The 18,556-nt window shown below is 47.7% G+C and overlaps 2 protein-coding genes across 4 annotated transcripts; one reads left to right on the top strand and one right to left on the bottom strand.

Annotated features, from left to right (window-relative positions):
• Positions 1 to 10: 10 nt before the first annotated feature.
• LOC130372618 (proteoglycan 4-like) lies at positions 11 to 1,870 on the bottom strand. Of its 2 annotated transcripts, XM_056578727.1 has the most exons (3): positions 1,758 to 1,870; positions 1,389 to 1,495; positions 11 to 1,253 (listed from the first exon to the last, which is right to left on the bottom strand). In XM_056578727.1, exons 1-3 carry the CDS (start codon positions 1,801 to 1,803, stop codon positions 471 to 473), a joined length of 936 nt encoding a protein of 311 aa, XP_056434702.1. In that variant the 5' UTR covers positions 1,804 to 1,870; the 3' UTR covers positions 11 to 470. The 2 variants fall into 2 exon arrangements, with proteins under 2 accessions (XP_056434702.1, XP_056434701.1); XM_056578726.1 differs by having other exon boundaries at positions 1,389 to 1,870.
• A 118-nt stretch (positions 1,871 to 1,988) lies between these two features.
• Positions 1,989 to 9,748, top strand: LOC130372754 (forkhead box protein M1-like). Of its 2 annotated transcripts, none has more exons than XM_056578909.1 (9): positions 1,989 to 2,164; positions 2,749 to 3,267; positions 3,707 to 3,843; positions 4,362 to 4,565; positions 4,997 to 5,125; positions 6,291 to 6,350; positions 6,786 to 6,837; positions 7,110 to 7,303; positions 7,797 to 9,748. In XM_056578909.1, exons 2-9 carry the CDS (start codon positions 2,793 to 2,795, stop codon positions 8,544 to 8,546), a joined length of 2,001 nt encoding a protein of 666 aa, XP_056434884.1. In that variant the 5' UTR covers positions 1,989 to 2,164; positions 2,749 to 2,792; the 3' UTR covers positions 8,547 to 9,748. The 2 variants fall into 2 exon arrangements, with proteins under 2 accessions (XP_056434884.1, XP_056434886.1); XM_056578911.1 differs by having other exon boundaries at positions 7,800 to 9,747.
• The last annotated feature ends 8,808 nt before the right edge of the window (positions 9,749 to 18,556 follow it).

Consider the following 18,556-nt stretch of genomic DNA (forward strand, 5'->3'; position numbering starts at 1 on the left):
CTAAGGATACTTGTATAACTCTCTCTTGATGTGTGAACAAGCAAGTCCTCCGTAATTCAAAATGTAGTACAAAATGTTTTGGACTTATCACATTCACTTTCAGACACATTCATATTTTTATTTCAAAATAAACAGGCCTATGTATTTCATTTATAATTTTCTTAAAGATTACTGCTGAATGAAGAAATGTATTGCAATAGTAAAAATGTGTTACCGTGTATCTGTTCAATAATCAATTACTGCAGCCCTGAATTGAACAATTCTGCGTAAAATATAAGCCTATTCTAATGATAACCCTCATATTCTGCCCCATGATTATTTCAATAAAAAAAAAACAATGGAAACAAGAGTTAAATGCAAGGAAAACATGTCATTGGTCTGATGGGTACATTAATATGCACCAATTTATAACATTATTGTCCATGTGTTGCACACACGCTAACACACACACGCACACACAACACACAACATCACCTAGGAACCAACGCGTCCACTTTAGAGAGATAGCCTCCTTTCTCCAGGGCCATCATCAGTCCCTTCCTCCTCCTCCACGTCACCCTCAACCCGTAGTCCTGTTCCGGGGTGTCGGCCACCAGGGTCTCTGGCTGGCTCTGTCTACATTCCTGGGACGGGGTCCCCAATAGCGGGTAAACACGGGCAGAGCGACTCCCCCGGCCCCCGGGAAGCACCTCGGGGGTGTCCAGGTCGGAGGGGCTGGGGACGATGCAGCAAACTGCGCCGGGGGTCTCTGACGTCGCAGAGCGGGGGGGGCTTGTTGTGGTGAGGGGGGCTGGGGACTGATGACTACCCCCGGCGGGGCGGCCAGGGGGCTGAGGTGGTGGCCGTTCTGCAGCGACACTGGAAGACGTGGGGGCATCGCCCGGTGTCCCTCTGGTGCGTCTCTTTGACGTCTGTTGGTTGGGAAGAGGAGCCACCATGGAAGCCTGTTGTTGTTGTTGTGGTTTTGGTTGTGGTTGTTGTGGCTGCTGCCGATTGGTCGAGGCCGGCGCCGCAACGGACACTTTGTTCGATTTCTTTGCGTGTGTTTGCTTTGGTTGTCCGTTGATGTCGGAGGTAGGTGTCGGACCTCGGTCGAACGATAAGGTGGGGAACTTGCAGACGCTGGTTTTGGGACCCGGCTTTCTGGACAGTTGACTGCTTCGATCGAGGATGCTCGTGGTGGAAGGGCCCTTCCTTCTGCCCCGTCTGCCTGGGGGCGCTGCCAGGTGAGACTGGTCAAACTGTGGATTCACCTTGAAAGAGAAGAACCATGCGTGTGTTAACCGGTATACCAATGCTTGCTTTGTGTATAATTTGCATTTCTTGTTATATTTGTCACTTGAATGAGTTTGTTGTTCTATGTGCAACTTGTATGCAAAGTCACTCACCCACAGAGCAAGAGATGTATTGTCGTGTGTTGGCCTCTCTGTGATGAACGACTTGGGGTGTAACGCTGCTCGCACCTCGGGCTCCTCGTTTCGGAGTCTGGATCCATCTAGCGATTGCTCCAGGAACAACAGAGCAGGCTTCGGTGTCATTCGTTTTTTACGGGGCATTAGAAATCATGACTGGCGACCTATAGTAGCGAGAGATTGCAAGATGCCCACATGCACGTAGCTATGCATAATTTACATTTGCATTTAGGGCGTTTAGCATCAGTTAAGCAATCTTAATTTCCGAAAAACGAGTACATCCTGCATATTATTTTTTTTACAGATCCACTGCTCCATTATACTCAAATGTCAATAATACCGTACATGCTTGTACTAACATCCAATTCGACATCATAATCGTAAATAGCATGAATTTCAAATCATAACACGACCGAGCGATTCCCTTTCTGTTTTGTACCTCGTCCTCATTTCCCGGTTTCCACCGTACACGCTCCTGATTGGTCGACGGGTCGACGACGTCAACCGCTACCATTGGTCGATGTCGGCGTCACGTGATCACGTTGACAGGAGCAGCGCCCACAGCGGCGCCAAAATTCAAAAGATTTGTTCATTGAAATGACGAGAAGTGCTACGCGTTGACGCTACTATTGAACTGTTTTCACACTAGTGCTGATTCTCTAACTACTAGATCTGGATAAACCACAGCCTTTTGAATCCCTATCGGGTGGATTATCAAGCGGATCACGATGGAAAGTTGCTGCGATATGAAGGTTTGGAGCTGTCTTAATGTGTTTCCCTGTTAGCACTCCACCACCACGCTTAGCATCCGATCCAGAAGTGCAGCCCCTCTAACCATGCTCCCTTATGTAGACCTAGCGCTTATTAACCCTATGGTCTAGTTACCGCGTAATATCTACAAAAAGTCCCCGACCCACTGACAACGCTCCGATTGGCGATTAAAAACCGTGAAGTATGTCCTGGTCCTGATCTCGATGTAGCAATGCGCTGTTGTGGACGCTAGCTGTCGCCTCTGTCCGATGTTTCCTCCTTTTTGATTCTTTATTTGACTAACTGACTAATGAAACGGTTATTATAGTTTATGAACCGGATCTCGATATCGAGCTGTTTAGTTCATTCAGAGGGAGTAGGTCTCGTATCCCCCGCGGAATCCAGAACCCTGGAGCGGTTCTGGTTCCATCTGCTGGTGCCTGGCAACACCCTCTATATCTAACCGCTAACGGATAAAGACGTTTTTTTTAAATGACCGTACACAGTAGAAAGCGAAAGCGGACGGACTCGCTCGATTAATTTGCGATTTGTTCGTTCCCACTTTCTTGATATATCTTTTACACAGAGAAACCACGGATACCAAAGGGGGTTTTCTGCGATCTGAGCAGGATGAGACGAAGTCCAAGGAGACCCCTGATCCTCAAACGGAGGAAGCTACCTTTCCAACTGAACGACCCCCCGGCTAATGTGGTCCCGTCGAAGGAACCCTATGGACGACCACCACCAACACCTACACCACCCCCCAATGGGCCCTTCCCAACGGCCATCGTCTTCCCGGATGGCATCCAAGTCGTTTCCCACCCCACCAGGCCCGACACCCAGGTGGTGGTCATCCCAAAAACAGCCGATTTACAGTGCGTCATCGGAGCTCTGACGGCCAAGGGCAAAGAGCATGGGCCCAACGGACCCAACAAATTCATCCTCCTGAGTGGAAGCAGCGGTGGGCTGGAGAACGACTCGCATTTTGTGCACTTATCTGAGGGAGATGGTCCGCCACCACAGAGAATAACTGGAGGACCACCGGGTAACGTGAAGGAGGAGGGGGTTTGCCTGGACATTAAACCCCTCACCGGATTGAACCCATGTAAGGGCCTTACTTTGATAGATAGTGTAATGAGGTTGATTGTTTATTGATCTGTACAAGTTGGGGAAGGATGTTGTTGTGGTTAGGGTGATCGACTCCCAGATGGAAGGATCTTTGTTTGATCCCCAATGTCCTGTATACCTTCTTCTTTACCAAAAAACAATTTGAAATCACTGCATGTCTGCTGAGTGACTCAATATTGAAATCGTTATTATTGTCTCTATCACTTCTCTACAGTGTTGGTGTTAACTCCTCCCAGATGGAGGGATCTTTGTTTGATCCCCAATTTCCTATTTACCTATTCTGCACCAAAAAAAACTTTAAATCACTGCTTAGTGACTCAATAGGGAATCGGTTATCATTGTTGCTAACACTTGATGTCCCCAATATCAGTGTTGTCGTTAATTCCCTATATAATTTATATTTCTTTGTCTGCTAGTCAACAAGGACCTGGACTGCAGTCCGCTTGACGACAGTCTCACCAACATGCAGTGGCTGGGCAGGATGAGCACGGACACAGAGAAGAGTGAGGGGGCGAAGGAGAACTACAGCCTTTCCCAGCAGGAGTCACAGGAGGTCAGCTGGTGTGATGTGGGCACCTGGACACGGGAAAGTAGTCTTTGGGTGGCTGAGTTGGTTTGAGAAACATGTCCGCACATGTCTTCTATAAAGGACCTCACTAGAAGGACTGGGAGGGGTTTCTTCTGTGGTCCCCATTACATATTTGACATAGGGATCACATTCACGTGATATATTACCATATACAATTCCAGACATTTTTGGCAAACATCAAATGTGTGACTTAAATGGCAGATGTAGTATGTATAACTTAGATTTCTGAGCCTTAATACCAATGTCCCAGACAGTGCTTACTTCATAAAACTAAGTGAGCAATAGTATTTCGCTCCTGGCTACAAATACAAATGCCCTTTATGAAACTGAACCTTTTAAACACATTGCTTGAATACGATACTTACAGCTTATAAATCCGCAAACTCCCCTGTCTCCCATATGCATCTCAGACCACCCCAGAGGTCTTTCCACCGCTGCCCACCCCTCAGACTCCTCCCTGACGCTTTATTCTTCTCCGACAGACCTCCGACAGCATGGTGGTCGAGGTGGAGGGGGGCGGGGAGGCGAAGGCCACCCTGTCGGACCGACCTCCCTACTCCTACATGGCCATGATCCAGTTTGCAATCAACAGCCGGCCCGGCCGCAGAATGACCCTGAAGGAGATCTACAACTGGATCGAGGACCACTTCCCCTTCTTCCAGCAGCAGACCAAGCCCGGCTGGAAGGTGGTAACCCCCCCCCCCCCCCCCCCAGCCATTTACACTAACCATTTGGTGCTAATACTCTTAGCATGAGCTGCGGAGGTAGATAGAAACATCCACATGAGACTACTGTACTCTTTTCGTGTCTTGGTTTACTCGAAAGGCTGTTTTCGTGGTACTTTAATTAGTAGTACTTGTTGTAGTGAACGTTGTAGTAAACTACGACGACAGTTAACAACTGTTGTAATTTACTGTTGTGTTTATCATAGACTACCGTTTACTGTTTTAGTGTCTTAGTTTACTTGAATGGCTATTTTCGTGGTACTTTAAGTAGGCGTACTTACTGCAGTGAACGTATTAGTAAACCACGAAAACTTTTTTGAAGGCCGTGTACCGTTATCATTAGCATTGTTGCTTACATTCAATGGTTGTGTCCTGTTGGTTCCGCCCCTCAGAACTCCATCCGCCACAACCTGTCCCTGCACGATATGTTCACGCGCGAGACCTCGCCGGACGGCAAGGTGTCCTACTGGACCATCCGGCCCGAGACCGACCGTTGCCTGACCCTGGATCAGGTGGTCAAGGTAAGCCGTGGAACACGCCTCACTTCCTCACTGCTCAGGGAGGGTCAACATGGCCCCTGGCACCGTGCTCACCATGGCGGTTCATCATGTGCGCATCAAGGCGGCTCTGAGAAATAGCCGGCCACCGGTTGAGTCCGTCGTCGCTCGGCTTAGCTCAGGTGGTAGAGCGGGTTGACTTGGAACAGGAATGTTGCTAGTTTGATCCCCGAGTGTCGAGGTGTCCTTGAGCAATGCACCTCACCCTGACTCCTCCCGACGAGCTTGCTGTCGCCTTGCATGGTTGACACCGTTGTCGACGTGTGAATGTGTGTATTGGCCGTTGTAATTCGCTTTGGAAAAAAGCGTCTGCTAAATGCCCGAAATTAAATGGAAATTGATCAGAACTCGGTATTGTCTTCCTGGTCGTTGCCTTTTCCAAAGGCAAATTCCCCCCCGTGGTTAATCGTTATCTTTACTACAACATCCACATGTATTGTGCCGTGTAATAACGCCCTCTTCATGTCCGTAATGTCCTCTTCAAGTGTGCGACGACAGAGTAGCCTATCCAAGTGTTTTCAGCTTCAAGGGGACCTATTATGCTTTTTCGACTTTTATGACCTATAAACGTTGTTATAATGATTGATAGTCATGTTTAACCATACTAAAGTGTCAAATAATGACGTACATGCATTTCGACGTATTCCCTGCTGTCTGGGGTGGCTGTGCAGAGCGCTAAACACTCGGGACAACACCTGCGATTCACTTGTTCACATTTCCGGGAAATCAACTACGTAGAGGCCCTCCTGCCGCGCCCCCATGTGTCTGGTCAAATCTGCCCACGCGCGCGCTTCAAGGAAGATAACCAATCACAACAGAGTTGGGTTGGCAGGAGGGGGGCGAGGGGGCGGAGAAGGACGAAACCGAGCGTTGACAGAGAATGCTGAAAGCGCCCAGATGAGAGGAAGAGTTTCCCGAAAGTCGACATCGTTTTTTGTGTGGTTAACCATGACTATCAATCATTATAACAACGTTGATAGGTCATAAAAGTCTAAAAAGCATAATAGGTCCCCTTTAACGATCTGTCATAATTCGAACCCAGACAACTGTCTTTTTTTAATTATTTTTTTATTGTGTTGGTCTCATTCTGTTTGATGAGTAGTCCTTCTCTCTCTCTCTCCTCCGGCAGCCCGGCTATGAGGGGACGGTCACTCTGGTCCCGGCTTCCCGGTCCCTTGTCCCACGCCAGGTAACGTTAGGTCCACCTTCGTCTCTGAGGGCTCTGCGGTCGGGAGGAGGAGTGCGAGGAAGCGGAGGGGTTGGGTGTGTGTGTGGCTCTCACAACAGCCCCTCGAGACGCTGTAGCCGCTGGGTACACATCGGGTCGTGTTGTGACACAGCCCCCACTGGGGTGCACGTCTCTCTAGCGTCTGAACATGTTCTTAAAGATCTCGACTGGATATTGGATGGTTCTTCCTTTGCGTTATGTCTTTCCTTCTACTCGTAAAAAAAAAAATCGTTTTATGGTTTCTTTCTCTAACTGTCTACCGTTCTCTCTGATGCCTAAACAACCCCCCCTCCCCCCGCGCTTGTTTTATGGTGCAGGGCTCTGTCTCCATAACCAAAATGCATGCAAAGGGAAAGTAGAAGGTCTATCAATATTTTTTACTTTATTGTTTAACAGGAGCAGACGGGGATGTTGTCGTCTTCCACAAGGAGTGTGGCTCGTGGCTGTGGTAAGTTTCTGCAAGAAACGGACCCAGAAACAGAATCAGAATTAATCCAGATTGGGATTTATGGCCAAATTGATTCACTCATGCAGGGATTTTGACATGGTACGTCGGCGCAATAGATACAAGATGGGAAATAAACTTTAACAGGGCATTAAATCAAATCTCCAATCGGCACCAAAATACATATTAAAAACGTCCAACACAAAGCCAGCCCCCCTTGTGTCCTCCGGCCTCTTTACGCTGCCTCACCTCCTCCCTCTGCTCCGTGTGTCCAGTGAGGAGGATGAAGCCGCTCCTTCCCCGCAGCGACTCCTACCTGGTCCCCTTCCAGCTGCCCGCCGCCACCACCACCACCACCACCTCCATCTTCCTGCCCACCTCCTACTCCCCCCAGGTCCAGCTCCGGCCAGCCCCCCAGCGTACCCGGGACACCCCCCGGGCCAATAAGAGAGTGAGGATCGCCCCTAAGGTAATCCTGCTCGGTCGTCTCACGTCCAAGAACTGTTCAGCTTTTCTCTTTTTCAAGCTTGTTGTCCGAGGTCACTTGGGTTTAAGGTGTTAAGGAGCAGCTAGCGATGGACTGTGTTTAAATCGAGGTTTTCTTAGTGCCGCCTTCCATTCACACACATTCATACGCCCACGGCAGTGTGGACCATGCGAGGCTAACAGCCATCTGCTCACGACTGGCTCGGGTCGAGTGTTTAAGTGTCGAGGTGTCCCTGAGAAAGACGCCTAGGGGGACACCTCGACACTTCGCCTAGACCGGCCGGGGATCGAACACCCCGCTCTAGCTCCTGAGTTACTGCCACTCCACAGGTACAGGCATCGGACGGAGGTCCCTTTCAGATGCCCATCTCGTTGCGCGTACGTGCACGCTTTATTCGTGACACGAGTTCGACGGCTTTGGAATTCTGACACCCCCCCCCGCCCCCACGGTTGCCCTTTGACCTCTGTCTGCTCAGCAGGTGGCGCACGTCGACGCCCCGGCCGTGCCGCTGCACCCCACCGCCAAGGAGTTCAAGGAGGAGCCGGCGTGCCTGTCGCTGACGCCCCGAAGGGCCCCGCGTCAAGGAGGTGGTGGAGGAGGCAGCTCGCGGCGCAAGCAGCGTCTGGTGCTCCCCGCGCACGAGGAGCCCGTCCTCCTCTTCCAGGACAGCTCCTTCTTCGACTCGGGCGTGGCCTCGGACGCCTCGGGACTCCAGGACACGCAGCCGGAGCTCTCCTTCAAAACCCCCGTCAAGGGCGGCAGCAGCAGCAGCCTCCTGGCCTCCTCCACACCCAGTAAGCCGGCCGGATGGGAGCCCTGGAAGGTGACCCCGCTGGGGAAGGGCACGCAGCGGGCCATGCTGGACTTCAGCCCCATCCGCACGCCAAGCGGGCCCCTGCACACGCCACGGCACACGCCCCAGCAGCAGCAGCAGCAGCAGCAGCAGCACCTTCCCCTACAGGATTACTCCAGCTTCAGCTTCAGCTTCAACGGCACGTCCTTCACGGAGCTGCCGCTGTTCAGCTCGCCGCGGGAGCTGCTGACGGCGTGCGGGCGAGACGCGTCTCCCGTGGGGGCCGGCCGCTCGCTGGAGGGCCTCATGCTGGACACCATGAACGACAGCCTGAGCAAGGTGCTGGTAGACATCAGCTTCTCCGGCCTAGAGGACGAGGACTTGGGCACGGCCAACATCAGCTGGTCCGAGTTCATTCCCCAAATGTTGTAGGCCGGCGTCCGGAGGGAAGGGGGGGGGGGGGAGGATGTAGCAATCAAAAAAAACAAACAAAAAAAGTTGGTTGTTTATCGATGATAGTGATTTAGTTTTGTGTGTTGTCCCGTCGCCCGCGTGACGTGGCGTTGTCCGGTAAGCTTTCCTTTTCTTTCTGCAGTTTTACCCCTCGTCAGTCACCTCCGTCACTCGCTGCCTCTCGGTTTCCTCTTGAAGGTGTTTAGTTTGGTTTAAAGCTCGTATCCATCTTAAGAATCTTTTGAACCGTTTCTAAGTGCCTGAGAGCAATCTTCATGCATATCTGTGTGTATATATATATGTATCTGTATGTTTTGATTTGCACATTTTTTGTCATGTACAGTTGTGGAAAGGTAAAAAAATATGTGCACGGTTTAGAAACCACGGCCATTCAACTCCCAGCACGCCAGTCCAAGCCGACTGGAAGACGTTCTAGACTCATTCCCCAGCAGTGTTTAAGCGAATCACAGGGTCACAACATGAATGTGTGTTAGTCTTTTCGTAACTGTACCAACCTCAGTGCACTTTTGTAGCCCGCAGTCCCGACATTGGCGCTGGATTTCAGCCCAATTCCGGGAGCTTTGCGACGAAATTTTATATTAGAGGAGTCTACGCATCGGAGTTTTATTCCGGGCTTGTGTACTAGGTAATCCATTATATTTTATTAGCTGCATGCAGGCGATTTGTCCTGTTGAGGCTTGCTAGGGGAGCGTATCAGACTTTCAAGCAAAGCGATGTATCCTCTTTCGTACTGGCGGTTTGGTCCTTTGTTAAGGTGGGCTTCTGGTAGGCGGGGCGGGGGCTTTCATGCCAGCTTTGATGTTATAATATGTGGTGATGTGTAGGCAGGTAGCGCAGTGAGGTTGGAGCGTCGGCCATTTTCAATTGCAAGCAATAAGTTTCAACGTGTGATTTGATGTATCCTGGAAATAAATATTTATGACTGTGTAAACACTAAATCCAGTTCAGCCACAAGCATCAGATCAGTTCAGGCTCATTGTCACATTTTAATTAAAGCAACTTGACTAGCTACTGATGTTTCTGCCAGTGTTTTCATATAAAGGTCCAGTATTTTATGGAGATGTACATGAACGCTTTGGCTTGTCGGTTGATTCGGTGCTTTAATTGGCCGGGCGGATGGAGTCAGCCAATAGGAGTGAGCTGAGTCATCATATGTAATGCCCGCCTCTGATTGCTGATGTATTCTAGGAACGAACGCAGTGTGAAGAGGTTCATTAAAATCCTGGAAGTCAACGGCACTTTAAGGACGCTGCAGGTAAGATTTAAAGGTTAGGTGGGCAATTACTTCTATTACAATACAATTTTTAATAATTAAATAAATTAAAGCAATCCGCAATCAAACACTCTAACAAGAACAGCCAATCATGTCATTCGACCCGAATGACATGATTGGATGGCAGACCAGTCTGTCTAGTCACATGTTATGGGAAGGACCGGCTTTTGATTGGGGCCTGCAGGAAGGGGTTGGATACATTCAAAATCTAGCTTACTCTAGCTTTTCTCCAAATTAACTACCCCAGCTTTAAGGGAGGTTAACGTAGGCGTACGTTTTGTCTTGAGGTTTTCATAACGCTTTGTCTAGAGTTATTCTGTTGGCTATGATGTCAGTTTGTCATCAACTGAGATAACGTGGTCATCTTCTAGCTGCAGCTTCACTTTTCGTCCAGCAGATGGCGGTCTTCACCTTGAGGGCTCCTCTCCTGAGCTCCTGCACACCTCTGCCTGTATCTAGTCCCATGAACAGCACATCCAGTACTAGGTAATGGTAGACTCAAACAATGCCAACTTTATTCTGTGAATAAGATCAGAGTAAATTCTTTCCTAACGAACTGCCTCCTAAATGTGTTCAACTGATTTGTTAACTGTATTTAAATGTATTTCCCTATATTTGTTTAAATTTCCCAGGCACTCTAATATAAACGGGGAAATGTGTTGAGTAATTCAAAGCTGACGTTGTTGAAAGTCATCCTTCAAAGTTTATCTAGGATTGACTGGCCGTGTAACCTCGTTTCCTAGGCTTCTTTTGTACGTCTGTTTCTACAGATTAACTGGGAACATTTTCCTTTGCATACTGGATACCCAACAACACAAAGACAAACATAGATTGAAGCAAAACATGTATTTCGTTTACCAGGGAATGTGATTTATATTTACTATCTGCAGTAATTGTTGTATTAGAAAGAGTTGTAGTGGTGGTGGTGGTGGTATTGTAGTAATAGTATTGGTGGTAGTCTACAAAATATATCATCTCTCTGAAAATTATTTACACAATACCGACTTATCACTTATAGAGTGAAAACGCTGAGGGCAAGATACTGTGACCCTTCATTAGTATGAGTATAACTCGGTAGATGAAGAACAACCATTATCTATATCTTTCAACGGACCATCATGCAAAGACCGTCACAGATTAATGGAGACCTTTTGAAAACGGAACAAAGACCCCCTTGTAAAAGATTCAAGCGCTCTCTCCTCTGAGTGCTCTGGAATCCGGGATCGAAGTATAGGAAGGCATCCCAGACTACCTATAGTCACCGGGAACACCGGAGCCTATAGTTCATTAAGAATAATGAGCCTTGATCAATAATGCATGCTTCTCATTGCACACCCCCGTGCTAGGACTGCAGTCATTTGTTGGCAATCTATTGTGAAGTGAGATTATGAATTATGGATGTGAATCGCTCCCTCTTTGACCAAAAAAGTTGTGGGGTTGTTATTCGTAGCCTACGTTGGTTTTGGCAATGGTTTATAGCGCACTATAGTTTTAGTTCACGAGTGGCATTCGTCTTTTTGTAACCATGCGTTTCTTTTTCGACGGGCCAACCACGACAACAACGATACTCATCTCTTCTCGTGAAATGAAGATGAATGATTCGAAAGCAGATATAATCGTTGTCAGGCCCGGAGGAAGTGACTGATAGGGCTGTTACAATTTGCATGGGGACACTTTTTGGTATAGAATTAAATCTATTGATTTAACTCTGCAATAGCCTCGGAAAGGCTGAATAACAACGCCATAAATCGACTGTTTCAAAATCAAAGAATGCATTTACTATTCCGAGCACCCGCATTTGAACATATAACTAGCGGAGGGTTAAATATCTTTTGATTTCAACGATTTTCTTTGCTTATGTCGAGGGAGACAATAGCTGTGCTGTAAAATGTTCTGAAACAGCAGCCTAAGTGATGGTCTAATCATGTATCACAGACCATAATTTAGATGTTGTTGCTATGTTCCTTTAGATATATAAAGCTTAAACAGGGGAGGCAAAAGGTGTGTGTGTGTGTGTGTGTGTGTGTGTGTGTGTGTGTGTGTGTGTGTGTGTGTGTGTGTGTGTGTGTGTGTGTGTGTGTGTGTGTGTGTGTGTGTGTGTGTGTGTGTGTGTGTGTGAGAACGCGGTAATTGTAGTCATCTTGTGTTCCTTAACTGTACTCCTATGTGAGTTGAATAGCTTTCAGACAGTACTGAAGTGTTTTTATTGTATCCCAATACATTAATTGCCCGTCGAAAGGTAATCCATATCTAAAGTCAACCTATGCTGAGTGAGCTTTGACCAGTGCTGATTGAGTACCTGTTCTTCTATCATTTGTACAACGTATTTGTACACATGATTGAAGTACTGTAGCGCTATTCAATTGAGCGTAGGGGCACTAAAATACTCCTTATAATACTATTTTTTTGTGCATTGGCAACCTCGGACCCAAATTCTACTTGATTCCTTCGCTAATGTCCACAGCCTTGCCTGCCTAGACCCCCGAGCCACACGCTTAACCTCCACCTGCTTCTGTCTGTGTTAACCGTCGGTCGCAAAGCTCATCTTTTGCTTACTCTGATGCTTCCCGCGCACCGAATAACTCCGAGAAGGGCTCCAACCAAGAAGAAACACTTCTTATTAGTTGGCTTTCCTACTCAAGCACCCTGGGAGGCGGTCGCCATGGCGACATCTCAAGTCGTCCCTGATTGTGTGTGTGTGTGTGTGTGTGTTGAGCGATGAGTGATTCTCCATCACACAGATTACACCCTACCCCCACCATCGACACCACCAGCACCACCCCTATCACTGCGGTTCCTTCCCACCGCTTGATAGCGGCCTGCCTGGCAGATAATCACCGCCTGCAGTCGCCCGGACTTGCGTAACAATACGTTAGCTGTGAAGGATTGAGACAGACTGTGATCTCTGTACTGCCCCCTCGAGTGGGTGGGGAAAGCAGGGTGGGGATAGAGGGTGGGGGGGGGGGGGGGGGGTGATGCTCCTCAAGATCTTATACACTATAAGACGGGCTGAAGTCCATATTATGTGTCAGAATCAATTAGCTGCCCCGAGTATGGCGCCCTCTAAAGTCTCTATTTCTTTAGATATTAAACCCTTCTCTTTATCTTTATCTCTTTCATTCCTTCTTCTCTCTCTGTAAATCTGTCAGTCTTCCTGAGAAAAAGGTACCGGAATGTCTTCCTCTCTCTCCACCCGTCTTCCTTCATGGCCGTCATTTCCTTTATCTCTTGATCCCCAGTTTCTTTACCTCCATTTTTCTTTCTACCTTTTTTTTTTTTTTTTTTTTTTTTTTTTCTCCGTCCATCCGTCTGTGTCTTCCTTCCTTGGATAAATGATATGCAGTTAACGCACACACACACACACACACACACACACACACACACACACACACACACACACACACACACACACACACACACACACACGCACAGCTTACAGAATGTATGTACTGACATTGACTGGTTGGCGAAACTCAATCACTGCCATCCCCGCCCTCACCAACGACACCATCCCCACCACCCCGCACACACACACACACACCCCCCCCCCCCCCCCTACCTGTCAGGGGCTGAGGCGACCGGCCATGTAACCGGGGGCTGACGGCTGATTGATCGTAACGCTTTATTGCCTGAGGGGGCGTGGGCCGCTCCATCTCATTGTGCTTAATCAATGTAAATCTGTCCTCTGCAGGAATTTATCTCCCCCGCCGTGTCCCCCACCCTATAGGATGGGCCAAGTGTCTTGAGCGAGCGTGTTTGTGTTAATTTAACAGTGTTGGCAGAGCGGCTAGAGAGTTATTACAGCAAAGCGTACGATGAAAGTGTGCGCTAAGTGAGTAGCGTACGGAAGTTGATTTACGAAGGATGGGTCCGTCTGTGAGCTCTGGAGGCTCGCCGCTCTGCAGGAAATGTTTCATCGTTGAGGTGTTTTTCATGCATTCGTCTCCGTTCACACGCGGGCCGAGGGAGCCGTCGTTTAGCTGACCAAGTGGTTGGAGGCTGGGTACCAGTTGCTAGGAAACGCCTCCTCCCTGGACCCTCCCTGGACCCCCCTTTTGCATGTCTTGGTGGCCTCTTGACTGTGAAGTGTGTGTGTGTGTGTGCGCCTGTTTGCGCATAACTGTGTGGTTTGTGCATGCATTAGTGTGTGTACGTGTATGACTGTGTGCAGGTTTGTATGTGTATGCATGTCTGTCCTAGATGTGTGTGTGTGTGTGTGTGCCTGCTCATTTGTGCACTTGTGTGTGTGTGTATGAATTTTAAAGTATGTGGGTGTGAGAGGGAAAATGGAGCGAGAGAAATAATCTTGTATCTGTGAGTATGTATTTATGCATTGGGTGGGCCTCCAAGCAATGCCCCTGGCCAGATTGGCCGTGTGGGCTGGGTGGATACGCACACATAGTGGCTCTTTCTGCTCAGTCTCTTTTATTTTTGGGATTGTTTTACTTACCTCCTTGCATTTCTCCTCTTCATGTTTCACCTCATCTTGGCGCCTGTGCGTGTGCGTGGTGCGTATGCGCGGTGTGTGTGGTGGTGGTGTGTGTGTGTTTTTGAGGGCGAACTGCTGCTGTTTATGGACTGAGGGCGTCTCCAACGCTCTCCAGAATGAATCTTTGAATCATCCTTCCAACCAATTCATCGTATCTAATTTGCCAAATATATTAAGATAAAATAAGGGGAGTTTTTCTTTCGTGCCTTTTTCATAAGGCTACTTGACATAGAAGTGGCGTTCCATGAACCATTTACTTTATTATATACATTTTCATACTTTATCAGGATTCTAACAAGTAATGTAGCATGGAATGCATAACCAAACCAAAACCGCCAGATAAAGTAATGCATTAAAATGTAAAAGTAAGAAAAGGTCAGGAAATGTTCGGACTATTCTGTGTTTAATGCATCAGCCTTTGCCCAGTTTTGGAATCAAATTCTGTTGTGTGGTGGCATGGCTTGTGTGTGCAACTGTTAATGCTTAGCACTTGGTTCTATGAACATCCTTACTGTACATAGATATATATATATATGCATATATTGTAGTTTGTCTTTCTTTTGACAAATGGACTGCTTTGAATAAAATGCCTCTGCTAAATGCCCTAAATGTAAATGTAAACGTAAAGAGTTCATGCACTCCTACGCAAACAGACACATAAGCACAAACACACGCACACACAAGCCCATGCACACCACACAACATGAATTTGATTACAAAACTGGGCAAAGGATGATGCAATTTAACACAGAATAGTCCGAACATTTATCCTGAACTTTTATTAACTTTTACATTTTACTGCATTATTTTATCTGTCGGTTTTATGGTTTTGGTTATGCCATTCCATTGCTACATTACTTGTTAGAATCCTGAAAACGTATGATAATGTATATAATAAATGTAAATGGTTCAGTAAAGCACTTCTAATGCATAGTAAAGCCTATATGAAAAAGGCACGAAAGAAATAACTCCTATTTTATCTTTAATAATATTTGGAATTAGATCCGATGAATTGGTTGGAAGGATGATTCAAAGATCTCATTCTGGAGAGCGTTGGAGACGCAGTCCATTAAACAGCAGCAGTTAGCCCTCAAACACACACACACACACACACACACACACGCGCACACGCACACGCACACGCACACGCGCGCCAAGATGAGGCGAAACATGAAGAGGAGAAATGCAAGGAGGTAAGTAAAACAATCCCAAAAATAAAAAGAGACTGAGCAGAAAGAGCCACTATGTGTGCGTATCCACCCAGCCCACACGGCCAATCTGGCCAGGGGCATTGCTTGGAGGCCCACCCAATGCATAAATACATACGCACAGATACAAGATTATTTCTCTCGCTCCATTTGCCCTCTCACACCCACATACTTTAAAATTCATACACACACACACACACAAGTGCACAAATGACCAGGCACACACACACACACATCTAGGACAGACATGCATACACATACAAACCTGCACACAGTCATACACGTACACACACTAATGCATGCACAAACCACACAGTTATGCGCAAACAGGCGCACACACACACACACACACACTTCACAGTCAAGAGGCCACCAAGACATGCAAAAGGGGGGTCCAGGGAGGGTCCAGGGAGGAGGCGTTTCCTAGCAACTGGTACCCAGCCTCCAACCACTTGGTCAGCTAAACGACGGCTCCCTCGGCCCGCGTGTGAACGGAGACGAATGCATGAAAAACACCTCAACGATGAAACATTTCCTGCAGAGTGGCGAGCCTCCAGAGCTCACAGACGGACCCATCCTTCGTAAATCAACTTCCGTACGCTACTCACTTAGCGCACACTTTCATCGTACGCTTTGCTGTAATAACTCTCTAGCCGCTCTGCCAACACTGTTAAATTAACGCAAACACGCTCGCTCAAGACACTTGGCCCATCCTATAGGGTGGGGGGACACGGCGGGGGAGATAAATTCCTGCAGAGGACAGATTTACATTGATTAAGCACAATGAGATGGAGCGGCCCACGCCCCCTCAGGCAATAAAGCGTTACGATCAATCAGCCGTCAGCCCCCGGTTACATGGCCGGTCGCCTCAGCCCCTGACAGGTAGGGGGGGGGGGTGTGTGTGTGTGTGTGTGTGTGTGTGTGTGTGTGTGTGTGTGTGTGTGTGCGGGGTGGTGGGGATGGTGTCGTTGGTGAGGGCGGGGATGGCAGTGATTGAGTTTCGCCAACCAGTCAATGTCAGTACATACATTCTGTAAGCTGTGTGTGTGTGTGTGTGTGTGTGTGTGTGTGTGTGTGTGTGTGTGTGTGTGTGTGTGTGTGTGTGTGTGTGTGTGTGTGTGTGTGTTAACTGCATATCATTTATCCAAGGAAGGAAGACACAGACGGATGGACGGAGAGAAAAAAAAAAAAGGTAGAAAGAAAAATGGAGATAAAGAAACTGGGGATCAAGAGATAAAGGAAATGACGGCCATGAAGGAAGACGGGTGGAGAGAGGAAGACATTCCGGTACCTTTTTCTCAGGAAGACTGACAGATTTACAGAGAGAGAAGAAGGAATGAAAGAGATAAAGATAAAGAGAAGGGTTTAATATCTAAAGAAATAGAGACTTTAGAGGGCGCCATACTCGGGGCAGCTAATTGATTCTGACACATAATATGGACTTCAGCCCGTCTTATAGTGTATAAGATCTTGAGGAGCATCACCCCCCCCCCCCCCCCCCCCCCACCCTCTATCCCCACCCTGCTTTCCCCACCCACTCGAGGGGGCAGTGCAGAGATCACAGTCTGTCTCAATCCTTCACAGCTAACGTATTGTTACGCAAGCCCGGGCGACTGCAGGCGGTGATTATCTGCCAGGCAGGCCGCTATCAAGCGGTGGGAAGGAACCGCAGTGATAGGGGTGGTGCTGGTGGTGTCGATGGTGGGGGTAGGGTGTAATCTGTGTGATGGAGAATCACTCATCGCTCAACACACACACACACACACACACACAATCAGGGACGACTTGAGATGTCGCCATGGCGACCGCCTCCCAGGGTGCTTGAGTAGGAAAGCCAACTAATAAGAAGTGTTTCTTCTTGGTTGGAGCCCTTCTCGGAGTTATTCGGTGCGCGGGAAGCATCAGAGTAAGCAAAAGATGAGCTTTGCGACCGACGGTTAACACAGACAGAAGCAGGTGGAGGTTAAGCGTGTGGCTCGGGGGTCTAGGCAGGCAAGGCTGTGGACATTAGCGATGGAATCAAGTAGAATTTGGGTCTGAGGTTGCCAATGCACAAAAAAATAGTATTATAAGGAGTATTTTAGTGCCCCTATGCTCAATTGAATAGCGCTACAGTACTTCAATCATGTGTACAAATACGTTGTACAAATGATAGAAGAACAGGTACTCAATCAGCACTGGTCAAAGCTCACTCAGCATAGTTTGACTTTAGATATGGATTACCTTTCGACGGGCAATTAATGTATTGGGATACAATAAAAACACTTCAGTACTGTCTGAAAGCTATTCAACTCACATAGGAGTACAGTTAAGGAACACAAGATGACTACAATTACCGCGTTCACACACACACACACGTGTGTGTCTCTGACACACAGGTCACACACGTCACACACGTCACACACACACACACACACACACACACACACACACACTTTGCCTCCCCTGTTTAAGCTTTATATATCTAAATGAACATAGCAACAACATCTAAATTATGGTCTGTGATACATGATTAGACCATCACTTAGGCTGCTGTTTCAGAACATTTTACAGCACAGCTATTGTCTCCCTCGACATAAGCAAAGAAAATCGTTGAAATCAAAAGATATTTAACCCTCCGCTAGTTATATGTTCAAATGTGGGTGTTCGGAATAGTAAATGCATTCTTTGATTTTGAAACAGTCGATTTATGGCGTTGTTATTCAGCCTTTCCGAGGCTATTGCAGAGTTAAATCAATAGATTTAATTCTATACCAAAAAGTGTCCCCATGCAAATTGTAACAGCCCTATCAGTCACTTCCTCCGGGCCTGACAACGATTATATCTGCTTTCGAATCATTCATCTTCATTTCACGAGAAGAGATGAGTATCGTTGTTGTCGTGGTTGGCCCGTCGAAAAAGAAACGCATGGTTACAAAAAGACGAATGCCACTCGTGAACTAAAACTATAGTGCGCTATAAACCATTGCCAAAACCAACGTAGGCTACGAATAACAAC

This window comes from Gadus chalcogrammus, chromosome 19 (genome assembly GCF_026213295.1).
Source record: "Gadus chalcogrammus isolate NIFS_2021 chromosome 19, NIFS_Gcha_1.0, whole genome shotgun sequence".
NCBI lineage: Eukaryota > Metazoa > Chordata > Actinopteri > Gadiformes > Gadidae > Gadus > Gadus chalcogrammus.